At 36.9% G+C, this 13,756-nt stretch overlaps 1 protein-coding gene across 1 annotated transcript in view; it reads right to left on the reverse strand.

Moving 5' to 3' along the window:
* Positions 1–13,756, reverse strand: part of LOC124798513 (lysosomal acid glucosylceramidase-like) — a 118,166-nt gene that overhangs the window by 52,042 nt on the left and 52,368 nt on the right. Inside the window, exon 5 of the mRNA XM_047261956.1 lies at positions 8,447–8,591. Coding sequence (XP_047117912.1) covers positions 8,447–8,591 — 145 coding nt within the window. The remainder of the gene's footprint in view (positions 1–8,446; positions 8,592–13,756) is intronic.

Here is a 13,756-nt window from a genome sequence, read left to right on the forward strand (position 1 = left end):
AATTAGTCTTTCTCCTCTTTCATTCCTTGTCTGAAGCCCATATTCTCCTGTAACCTTTTCTTCTACTCCTTCCCCTACAACTGCATCCCAGTCGCCCATGACTATTAGATTTTCATCCCCCTTTACATACTGCATTACCCTTTCAATATCCTCATACACTTTCTCTATCTGTTCATCTTCAGCTTGCGACGTCGGCATGTATACCTGAAGTATCGTTGTCGGTGTTGGTCTGCTGTCGATTCTGATTAGAACAACCCGGGCACTGAACTGTTCACAGTAACACACCCTCTGCCCTACCTTCCTATTCATAACGAATCCTACACCTGTTATACCATTTTCTGCTGCTGTTGATATTACCCGATACTCATCTGACCAGAAATCCTTGTCTTCCTTCCACTTCACTTCACTGACCCCTACTATATCTAGATTGAGCCTCTGCATTTCCCTTTTCAGATTTTCTAGTTTCCCTACCACGTTCAAGCTTCTGACATTCCACGCCCTGACTCATAGAACGTTATCCTTTCGTTGATTATTCAATATTTTTGTACAACAGGTTATTGTTGGCTGTGAATCAGTGCCAGCTGTGCTAATTCCCCAAAACAACAATGGTAGAAACTGAAAAGAATTCAACAAAAAACGTAAGTGCTGCCTCTGCTTTAGGTCCTAAACATATACAACTGAACCAGAAATGTACCTCTTGAGATGTTAGCCAACATGAAACACTAACATGTCCTTATTGAATGGTCACTCACCACAATAAATCTGCAAGTAATGATAACTCTATCAGTCCAATGTTACAATAAGCTTACAGTTCACATATGCCCCTTCTCTACACCATTATTTTGCAAGATCTCCGTGTACTAATAGTGCTATCTGCAATTAAAACCAATTCTGACTATTATAATTGGAACATATTCTACCATATTTTATCAGCAGGAAACCTGAGGAGCTCCAAAATTTCCCGATAGTCACTCTCTTTATAGTTGACTTACCACACCTGTAAACTGGATCCCATTATGTCTGAACTCTCTGACCCTGTGAGCAGCACCCAAAGCTCAACTGCAACTGCTACAGTCCCAATCACAACTGCTCATAACGTCCATGTTAAATCTTTATAGAAACATTATATCAAACAAATGTACAGTGCTACCATTACTTTTAACAATTACGGTATTCTTAAGGATGACCATCAGTTCATCTTCTAATGGCCAGCTGCCACATGCAGCAACATCTTTGTCACTCAACCTGCTTTTGCAATATAGGCAATCGTTAAAGAATTTGGCATGAGTGGTCTACAAAATATATTTGAACAACAACATGTAAACAACCATTTACAATAGCGCATGATAAACATCCTGCGTGTGACAATATATGCTCTGGTGCTGGATCAATATGTTATGGTGATAAAATTGCTGTGATACCAAATACCACCAAAGCTTTACAGACTGAAATTACCTTCACAGTCTTGTCCAGAAACAGATCTCTTATGTATTATCTTACATCACCTACCATTCCCCTTATACCTATAGTCCCGCCACAAAGGAGGACAACACTCATGACTGAGTACCACTGAGGACTGGAGCAATTCAGTCACATTCTCCACCAGGGTTTTGACCATCTCATATTCTGCCCTGAAATGAGAAATGTCCTCCCCACTATCCTCCTCCCCCCCCCTCCCCCCCCCCCCCCTTCCACACACACACAATTTTGTTTCCTGTCTCTACTCCACCCATTCATCCAACACGTTGCCTCACATTTCATATCCCCACAAATGACCAAGATGGAAGACCTGTCCCATACATCCTCCCACCCCATTCCTGTTACTTACATCTCCTACCCCATCAAAGGCAGGGCCGTCTTTGAAAGTAACGATGTGATCTACAAACTGAGCTGGCACATTCTATATGGGCGTGACCACTAAAGAGCTGTCTGTCCACATGTATGGCCACTGCCAAACTGTGGCCAATATACAGATGTATCACTTAGTTGCTTAACATGCCACCCAATATGTTATAGTTCACATTAATGGCTGCTTCATAGCCTGTACGATCTGGATTCTTCCTACCCACACCAGTTTTACTGAACTGCACAGGTGCGGACCCTCTCTCCAAAATGTCCTTCATTCCTGTAACCTTCCTGGCCTGAACTTTTCCTATTCCCTATTCTCCTTCTGCCTATCCCTTTCCCTGCTCCCATTACAGTACACACAAGCCTTCTATCAAGTCAATGCACTTACAGGTCCTATCCTCTTCTCTACATCCCCATCCCCTCTCTTCCCAGCACAGTCACCTGATTCTGCACACAGCAGCCCTGTTATATCCCCATCATGTCCCTGCATGCTGCTTCAGGTAGCACTGGCATCTCTCCCACCTTTACTGTGCTATCCATCGTCCTTCTTGCTGCATGCTACCTCCTTACCCTTAACACTAGCCACCAGGAGACTGCTGCTCAAGTCACAAACAGCTGCTGTTGGGACTTAGTGCCCAATGACAGTGACGTGTTTGTTTGAGATGTTTTTGTGTGAATGTGTGGGAGTTCTATTACTGAGGAAGTGCTGTGACCAAAACCTTAAATATTCTGGTGTACTTTTTCATTGTGTCTGTCGGTGACTAATGCTTCCTCTATGTAGTGAGTAGCAATATATCCTTTCTATACTATTATTCCATCATGGAGTTTTTATTGTCTAAGTTTGTTTATGTAAGCTAAGTAGCAGGTGTTATGGCATAAGAGCCCTGGAGCCATGAACTAATATGGAAACTGTTAAAAATGATTACTATGCTTACCGTATTTACTCGAATCTAAGCCGCACTTTTTTTCCGGTTTTTGTAATCCAAAAAACCATCTGCAGCTTAGAATCAAGAGCAAAGTAAGCGGAAGTTCTGAAAAATGTTGGTAGCTGCCGCCACAACTAACTTCTGCCGTCGAATATATGTAGCGCTACACAGGCATGCTTTGTAGGCACAAAGATAAATACTAGCACCAAAACCTCTGCGTCAGTAAATAAATTAAAAAAATGTGGAAGACGAGCCTTTTTTCCTCTGCCCCGAGTTTCGACCACTGCATTTTCATACATTATCCATTGAAGTAAATACAAATTCCATATTGTTCATCTTCGAATGTTGCAGCATTTCAATGTACTACGAAAATCCGACTGGCAAGACTGTTAGGGATGTTTGTCAATATGGCCAACTCTACGTTCTGAATTCTTTCCTACCTGTGAGAAGAGATGGTTGCTAATAGGAACTTTTATGAATTGTGAATCACATGCAGCATTCTCTTCACCATAAGAATAATACGAATATAAACATTTTGCCACATATTCTTTCTGCCTAATAAACTACGAAACTAGAGTGAGACAACAGCAAACGCGGAAGAGTATACATATCATGTCATGTTTATATTCGTATTATTCTTATGCGTAATAGTGATACAGTCAGAAATGAAGCACGGCAATTGACTAGATTTTTAAATCTAAGATGACTCTAATTTCTGTGCAGAATGTAATGTACTAAAGAGGCGTGTGCAAAGATTTTCAAACAGAGAAAAATTTTCGCCAAACTCTCGTTCAGAACATCGAACATCTCTAACGCAGTCTATTATTTGGTACTTGTTGATCATTATCAAAGAAAGCAGCAGTGTAAGTAACAACATATAGCAGTTTCTTGCCATTGTTTCGCTAATGAGACGATTCCTCTCTCTCTCTCTCTTTTTTAAAAAAAGCGGCGGTAGCACGCACAAAAGCAAGCCATGCCGCGAGCGGCGACAGGCCGTAAACCCTCGTTATCAGAATGCGACAAACAATGCATGACACAGTACAGTAATGCATCTTCAGCTTAGAGTCATGTAAACACCTATAAAAAATAGAACGGCACTTAACAGATCAAAGAAAAATAAACAATTAATTCAAACCAGACAAAGCACGTGAAAAAGCAAAGGTACCCGTATAAATACGGATGGAACGCCTGACACATAGCAATGGCTACCTGATAAAGTCAACTGCTAAGCTTACGTCTTGAACCAAACTACTGTAGCTGTATCGTCATTCATTCAACCTAAATTATGTCTCATATTGCAATGGACCAACTTTGCTTCGGTTTGGAGGTGCAGCCTAAAACTTTTCTCTCCCCTTGAATTTCGAGTCTCAAATTTCAGGTGCGGCTTAGATTCGGGAAATTTTTTTTCCCCTTGATTTCGAGTATCATTTTTCAGGTGCGGCTTAGAATCGAGTGCGGCTTAGATTCGAGTAAATAAAGTACATTCAGTACATTTGAACTATGGAGTAACAATTTCAGGGAATGCTCTGACAGCACCCAGTATATTTAAAATTCAAAATAAGGCAATTACAACAATAAACAAAAGTAAAATATGGAGGGGCATACAGACTTGACTTCACTGTTCTTAGCATATCGAAGCAAGAAAAATTATTTTATTTTTGAAAACAAATTTAATATATAATGATAGAGGTCTGCAGAGGAGCTTCCATGACCATAACACCAGACTCAGCAAAAACTTTCGTACAGCCGAAACAAATAATACAATGTGTCAGAAGTATGCATTCAACAAAGGTTTGAAACCATTCAACAAAGGTTTGAAACTATTCAATAAACTACCTGTGAACACAAGAAATTGTTCAGGACACAAAGTCCTTTAAACATTCTTTACAGTCATTTTTAAAGTGATACTTTAATTTCTACTCAGTGAGTAGGTACTGCATATATAAATTACAGTTCACAATGTCACACATTTATTTCCTTTTTTATGTACTAGCTGAATTTATATAGTATGTTTGAATTTATTTGTTTGTCTCCTAATTCATGTATGTATTGTCTATATTTTTAAATATTATTATAGTTATTGCATGCTTTGGCATTTTTGTTAATTCATATCTGCTGTCATTTTTTGATACAATATTTGTGCAGAATTTTATGTTTATTTTCGTTTATTAGCTGTCCAAGATTAAAGAAACAACACTGTTGCAAATTTCAAACATTTGTTTTTGTTGCAAATGCACTCTCTTCACTTAATTTTTTTTACTCTATATCAAGCATTTTGTTGTCATCAGCCCCATACCTTCATGAAAATACATTACAAGGTTTCTGAGATTCAACAAATGAATCTCTCCTTAAAAACTACAGTACCACAGAAATTCAGTCCTCTTACAGGACTCAATTTTAATGCCACAACAAAATTCAGTCTTCTGGACTTGTCAATGATAAGATGTCATGGGTAAATTATTTTACAGACCTTTCCAGCATTGAAAGATGATATGACTGTGGGGTTGGGTTTTGAAAATGCAACTAGTGTTTTGGCTCTGGAAGCTAGAATTGTGCTTACTGACATTTTACACTGAGAATATGTGGGAGCATGTTTCATATATTTATGATGAATTAAATTCTCATTATATCTTTTGGTTTTCTAAAGACAGTTTTCACACAGCTTCTTTCTGCAGTTGTTACACAGCACATAATTATTATGTGTGAATTTTAGTTTCAGCACGAAATTGCAGCTAAAATGAAAATATTGAGAAGAAAACATTTTCTGGATCAAATGGTGTAAAGCAACAAATTTATGGAAGCAGCAAAACTCTTATCTCAACTTTACGGATGGTAACGGTTTGGATTTGTATAGGTGATTTTCAAAATGTGTTTGTCTGTGACACCCACATCCCCAAGATATTTGTTGACTATGTAGCTTTCTTTCATTTTAAGTCCTCTACATACACATTTCTGTGCTCCCTCACCTTTCCCCTTTTGCAATTGTAACTTACCAGTGTTCTCAGTTTTAACATGTCACAGACAGCACTTTTATAACAGCAATAACAATAAAACTAACAAATTGTTTTAACAAATTAACATGAGTAATTCATAGGACAAACTCAAGTTGCTTCATATTACAGAGCAAATATTGTAATAACTGCGTAATCTTATTGTCCTAATGGTGGTTGTTGGATGTTTAAGGGGGACTAAATATTGTCCTAATGAATATGTTATAAGGTGAAAACAATTATTTTTCTTTCCCTCTTGATTATTGTAATTCAAGTTCTGAAATGGTGAATATTTGGCAATATGTGTTCTACAGTTGCTACAATATTGGTAGTAGAGTCAAAATTTTAAAACAATATTAACAGAAGGATGAAATTCATTGTCAAAGATCTCAAAAAGAAAATTCAGAAATTTTAAGATCAGTGTTGAGGTGGTGCTTTCCTCTAGACACCCACAGTTTGTACTCCTAGACTATGAAGGAGAGTGGAATATCAAGAAGCCGCACGTATATCACTGCCTCTTTTCCAATGATTATAATGCCATCTTTCCCCTAATTTGTAACTAGCAGAAAAATATTTAAATTCAAAAGATTAATCACATATGGGAGAGTTTCTTCCTCAAATTGGCGATTCTTACATTAAAAATATAAATTTTTTACTAAATTATAATTGGAAGAGGGTGTTACAACCCCCATGAGACTTCTCCCACTCCTCCTTGTGACACAGCTTGAACTCTAGTGTTAGAGAATTTTATGCAAGGATCTTGCTGTAAAATCCTTTGTCACAAAAGTTTTAATCTGCCATTACTTCTCTCTTACTTATTCAGAGTTGATTTTGTAACAGAATTTAAACTCTGTAGTGGAACATGTAAACCTGCATTTTATGAGAAGTACCTGTTTCACTACCTTTCAGTGCAGTGACGCAGTGTTGGATTTTCATTTTGGGTGATTTGAATTCTGGTCTCCATGGTTGGGGTTATGATGTTATTGAATAACCCGTTCTTCTAAATTCGATGTGGAATGTAGAAACATTTTCAATGAAAGAACAGTGGCAAAATCTACTGTAATACATCAATTTTAATAAATCGGATGTGCATGAAACATCACACATAAAGGAAGGAGTAGGGTAGAGTGGGGCACTCTGAACCACGGGGCACAATGAATCAGGTTGCATAATTTCAGTATAAGGTAGTAAATTATTTTTTCCTCTGTGTATATGTTGTCAGTACTGCTCTACCAATTGCCACTTGTTTTCTGCAGGATCTAGTTCCCGCCATTAGTGTCGAACTGGTGATATGTTAGTTTCGCGACAGTGAAGTAATTTTTGGGGACATAGATTGAATTTTTTTCAATCCTTTGTCACCGAATTATAGAGAAAGTAAGTCATTGTAGCAATATCAATACTGTATTTTAATGATATAGATCTTCAAATATTAACAATGTTCATACATAACCTCACACAAGCTTTGTTTGAAATATGTACTGTTGGGGCACATTGAACCAAGCTCTCCCGGGGCACAATGAGCCATGGTTCATTGTGCCCCAGGAATCTTTTAATTGTCCAATACAAGCTCTCTGTACTTTGTTTCCTTAGCATGGGTAAAACATATGTGTAGGAATTTAAGGCTTTTAAATCACAGACGTTCAGCAGTCCTGTTTTTTATTATCAGGTTTGAAGATGGTTCTTTCATACTGCAGGAAGAAGGACAGGTAAAACTGACCATTACGTTATGCAAGAAGCTGTACAGGATGTTCTTAATAAGGGCATGGCAGTTCACCAAGCAGCTAAATCTCATCTAATACCTTACCCTACTCTTCATTGATATGTTCAAGACATTAAATGTGGCTCCAGAGAAAGATTGACACCAAACTATGACAATCTTAAGGTATTTTCTGTGGAGCAAGAGAAAGAATTAAGTAAAGGATGAAGCTTTTGTTCCAGATAGCAACATACTTTATGTGCTCCCACGACCTGCTACTGATGGTGTGACAAAGAGACAAAAATCATATTTCAAATTTGGAATCAGCTTCAAGTCCATTGATGTTCAATAATTCCAAAATAAGTAACATGATTGTGTGCCTACAGATTTAATTATATGATTCTCACATGGAATATATGTACACATTATGTTTAAAGTATATTTACACTTACTTTGTATGCTAAATAGGTTCCTTCAATGAACCTGTTTAAAGTGGCTCACTGTACCCCACATGTGGGGCACAATGAACCATTTACCAAATTTTCTACAAAGGCCTGCAGCTAAAAAACAATTATATATGGCCATTTGATACTCAAATGATTATAACATCTGTAAATCACAAGTCTCTAATAAAATTATTGGATGAGTAACAAGGAGAAATATTTTTTATGGTTCAATGTGCCCCACTCTCCCCTAATGGTAATAACTCACTTTATAAATGAAGTATTTTTCGCTACAACTTTTAGTTGTTCTGTGTCATTTTTGAAATGTGTAGTTATATAAATGTACTAATACTGGATAAAAGGCTGTAGATGCATGTAGATATCATTGTTTCATGAAGAACATGTATTGCTACTATATTTCCTCCAAGACATATTTTAATATATTCCCTCTATTACACATCAAGACAGTTACATCTGTAGATGGAAAAATGATATTCATAAGCAGTTATTAGTGTTCAAATAAGGCATGTATTCCTGACTCACCAATGCTGGCTTCTGTTGATATAATAAATTTTGAGGGGTATTTCTCATGTGTATTATTTAATATCCGAGCTGGAGATATTTGATCATAGTACCAATGGACAGCAAAACCATCAACATATTTTTGCATACTTTCATCTTGCATAAGCTGCAATGAAAAAAACTTTCATTTGAAATGAAATAATATTAAATAATATAGCCAGCTTGGAATGGAAGATTGATATTTCAATCTAGATAAAGATATTACAAAGCAGGATACATATAAAGATATCACACTGGCAAAATTGTTCAAGACAATACAGGTCTGATTTCTCACTTCATAACTTACAGTCTCACTACATTTTTCAAATCTTTCATTATCTCTTTTTCAATAATTTAATGTTCTCACTAATTTTGTATACCAACAAATTTCTTCTAATTCATGTCATGTCCACATCCTCATTTTTAACTCCTATGCTAGTGTACTCATTCACCTGTGAAGTGTGATAGTAATTACAGTAAAATAAGAAATTAATGCTTAATCTTTGCAATTAAAAATAAAAATTTCTTTCTACAGGTGCTACCAAACAAACAATGACAGCAAAAAGTTTTCAGATAGTGGTACGTAAACTATATTAGTCATGAACTGAAAGGTTGAACTGCAAATGACAATGCTTCTCCGTTGTTTTTTTTTTTTTTTTTTTTTTTTCAATTAGAAGTTGAATGCTCTTGGTTTCCTCTGTCCTGAAAACAGTCTAACCTCATGAGTTATAAGTGAACCTGCAGTTTGAAACCTTATGAGTTATAAGTGAACCTGCATTTTGACATGCAATCTGAATCACTACTATTTTTAATTTTTTCAGCACATTATTTCCAAACTTGATGGTCAAGTTAACTGCCAGAAAAAAAATTTGACCTAACAATGAATTAAAATTATGCAAACAAATTTCTAGGTTATTTTTTAACCACCACTCTACAGAACATTTGTCACAGTGAAAATCAGCAAACATTGCATATACATCACAAGATAAATGTAATTTTAAATGTGAACAGAACTCTGATGATGAAGCTGTTGATTTGAAAGTTAAATATTTAAACACCTGTCATATAATTTGTATGACACCAACAGATACATTAAATTCACAAATATAGGGTGAATCTCAGATAAAATAGATTATATGATGATCAATGTGAAAGAGAGTGTTAATTACATATGTGTTGGTTTTCATTACTCACATCAGTTCCCAGAATGTTTAAGCTTTCCTACAAGTGAGTAATGGAGTGATAAGACAATGGACTTATATTTGGCAAAGTTCAAATCCATGGAGTGATAAGACTTATATTTGGCAGAGTTAAAATCCAGTTCAAATCCTGTCTGGCTATCCAGCTTTAGGATCTACATGGATTTCTTAAATCACCTAGGTGAATACCAGAGTGGTTCCTACGAAAGGGCAAGGCCTATTTCCTTCTCTATCCTCCCTGAATCCAAATTTGTGCTTTGTCTCTGATGACTTTGTTATCAATAGGGTGTTATACCATAATCTTACTTCTTTCCCTTTTTGAGTTTTGCTGTGTCATGAACAACTAAAATGAAACAATGGATATCCAGGATGGAATGTACTGTAATAATATTTTGAAAAAGTTGCTACTCACCATTTAGTGGAGATGCTGAGTAGTAGCAGATAGACATAACAAAAAGACTGTCACGATATAAGCTTTTGACCTACAAGGCCTTTGTTGAAAATAGTGCACAGACAGACAGGCAGACACACACACACACACACACACACACACACACACACACACACACAAAGCTTAAATTGTGACAGACTTTTTGTTGTTCCTATCTGCAACTCAGCATCAATCATGAGTTGCAACTCTCATAATATAGAGCAACTAAAATGGTTGCACAGAAGTGGATTCTGAATGGTGTAAACATAAACTTCTTTAAAACTAAGATAGCAGAGGAGAAGACAGATACCATTAATCAGGCAAAAGCATCAGAAAACAAATGGGATACATTTTATGAAACCACACTGAGACCTTTGGACTGCCACTCCCTATCGAAGTAGCATTGTCCACGTCCATAACACACTACAGTCAGGCCTGGTTGCCTAGAGGTAAAGTTACTTGCCTGGAAACATAGACATCATGAGATCAAATTCCAGCCAGTCCACAGAAATCTTCTGCCTACCTTCAATATAGCCATCATTTCTCAACCATGTGAAGAGTTGACAGGAATGACAAGAGTTTCAGATTCTGTGTTAAACTGTAGGTACCCATTCTGTAGTTGAATAAATGGAGTACATAAGGACACAAAAGTCACCAAAATTTGTGTCAAATTGAAATACTTGCACTTGGCCATTCAGATGCATCAGGTTATTATTATTATTATTATTATTATTATTATTATTATTATTACACACTACCATAATGGATGTAATGACAAATTAAAATTTCCACTTAGCCTCATTAAACTAAGGTAGAACATATATTATTTTAATAATGTCTGACATATTGATGGATCTATCGATACGATAGGCATTTGTATGATGAGATCACTAGGCGCATCATGGAAGGATACAAGAGAAAACACCTGCTGCAGATTAAAAGGGCTCTCATGGACCACTATGGCCTCACTTGCTATAACTGGCCAACAGCATGTTCTCTGGTGTATCTATTTACAATGAACCTGCACTATCTGGTTTTCTCCTGGAGTGTGATCAGGGTTTTGGTGTTACCTATCGTCAACCTTTGGCTAACACTCATAGTTGCATATCTGCCTAGTGCAGAACTGTCTTCACTCACAGTTCAACCAGCAGTTGTACTTTTAGTGAAAAAGCTAACAGCATATTGGTTCACTGAGCTGTGGTTCATACCAACAAACAGCGATTTTCCATCACTAACATTCCAGTTATTTGACAAAATATCTGAATTCTGTCTTGAACAGAGGTACCCATCTCCTGAAGTCTTTTGTTTTGTGTATTTCTAGAAGAATCAGGATCTATTACTTTCGGTGACTTAATTGTTAATAAATTATGACTAATAAAATCAGTGTTGTTGTTGTATCAGGCTTACAGGAGTGGTAACAATGATTTTTTGGCACAGCAAACCATCCTCTACCAGAATAGAACTTTTCAGGTCATATCGGTGAGTGTTTCAACTATACTGGACCAGCAGTTTTTTGAGCTCTGGAAAAGATAGCTAAAACTGCAGTACAAGCTCACACAGAAGCTGACAGATCTGGTATGTCTACAATCATTTCTAACAATTCCAGCTTTCCAGTCATTTAATGAAGCTAGAGAGTACTGGGAAGAGTCCCAAAAGCTTTTTCTACTTCATTTTCATAAATAGTATTCAGGATCTTGAGCAACAGCGAAAGTTTGTCTTATCTGCAAAGCCATGGCTCTAATATCTTGTGAAAAAGTTGGTCCATTTGTCTGACCCATCAGTGCTGCTCCTCACTGCTTTTCACTCACTTTTAAGTGGTCATTTGGCTACAAAAATGCATGTGCTGACCACTCATTTAGAGTTCCTTCAACACTGCAAGGCATACTCCGACAGCTAATCATCATGGGTCTGTAACACCTGAGTAGAAAATGCTAGTTTGCATGTCTTTGTGGAAAATATTATATGGATTTGTTAATAAATGTTGTAGTGATAAGACTATCACAGGCAGTCAAGTGTGTGACCAGGAATGATGGCAGTGAGATTCTTCTTTAGAAGTTTTGGATATTGCTACAGCTTTCAAAATTTCTCAAGAACCTCAGGCTTCCATTCCCATGGTCTGTGAGATATCAGAACTGTCATCTCAATCAGGAACTGTGGTGTGGCCTTGTCTGTCTGATGGTGATCTTTCACTAATGTCATGCAATCCTAGTGACTCCTCCTCGACTAAATGGGACTTAAATCCAATGCCATAAAAGTTTTTCCTCCTGGCCTTGGTGAAAATTTCATAGACTGTCTAGCAGACCTGATTGTTTTTCCTTGCATGATAGATGTAGTTGTCAATGTTATAATGATGTCTGTCAGCAGTGTTTTTGCCAGGGTCATATAGCAAATGATTGGCAGAGCTGGGCACACTGTTAGCAGTCAAGTGCACTGATGCAAATAAATGACATCGCAGAACTGAGAGTAACACAACACCACCTTATGCTGCCAGCAAAGACTCATAGTATTACCATTTCATTCCTCTTTGATACTGGGGCCTCAGTCTAAATTATTAATCAGCCTACATATCTCCAGTTGGGATCTCCACTTAAAATCTGCACCAGCTGAGCTAATGGCTTCCACCCATCATGAAATTCTGACATGTATAGTGCATTTAAAATAAGTTGTGACTTTTGACAGCTCAGTACACAGTAAGTGGACTGAAGCATAGTTGCCAACATGTGCTGGGTGCATCAGCAGGTGATCAAAGTATAATTCCAGGCCTACTTGGCGTGACCTGATCATTTTGTTAATGGCCATAGTTAGTTTGATAGTAGGTAAACTTCTGCAAAATATTCTTACCTTGCAGTGAAAAATAGGTATAGCTATGAATTTGTGTTTGGTGCATGTTAGTGTATGTGCTGCTGCATATTGAATGTAGGTAATATATTGAATTATTCCTTTAACTTGGAAGGATATCACTGTCTGTCTCCAACCTTGAGAAAATGGAATGTATGTAAGGTGCACCATCATGAATTTGTATGCTAGTGAAAATTGGGATGAAATATTCATAAATTCTTCATATCTCCTAAATGATTTGAGATATCAAAATACAATTTTGGCAAATGACAGTGCAAAAGGAGAGAGTGTTTTTCCGTATGATTAATATGCAAAACTTCCAGATCTACCACAATATTCAAGCAACTACAGATTTTTTCAATGAAATAATGTAATTACTGAGCGCCATCAGTAGCTGGTGAAACAAGAACTGCTGTGGATTTTGTAACAATATAAGTGAAGAAGTTACAAGATTAATTTTATACTGACAATAGTCTGTTTCATAAACTTTTGACCTGACCTGCACTCAGTTGATAGCTCAATATTACACTATTTCAGGATTCTGCCCAACTGAATTAGAATGTTAGTGAGATGAATATTTCTAAACCCTGCCATCTGATGACAAAAAAAGCAGATATTAACATGGCAACAATAGAAGTCATGTTTTCCCCAAAACTTGTCACAGTCCTTCATGAATCGATGTCTCCTTAACTACTCTCTTGGTATGGCTGACAACTCAAGATCAGTCATGTCATGTAACATTTACGGTGGCTTCTTTTATTGGAGAATGCCTAATTAAACTATTTCATTTACTGTTAGCCAGTTCGTCGACCTGGTTGCATGAAG

Source organism: Schistocerca piceifrons, chromosome 5 (genome assembly GCF_021461385.2).
Source record: "Schistocerca piceifrons isolate TAMUIC-IGC-003096 chromosome 5, iqSchPice1.1, whole genome shotgun sequence".
NCBI classification, from domain to species: Eukaryota; Metazoa; Arthropoda; class Insecta; order Orthoptera; family Acrididae; genus Schistocerca; species Schistocerca piceifrons.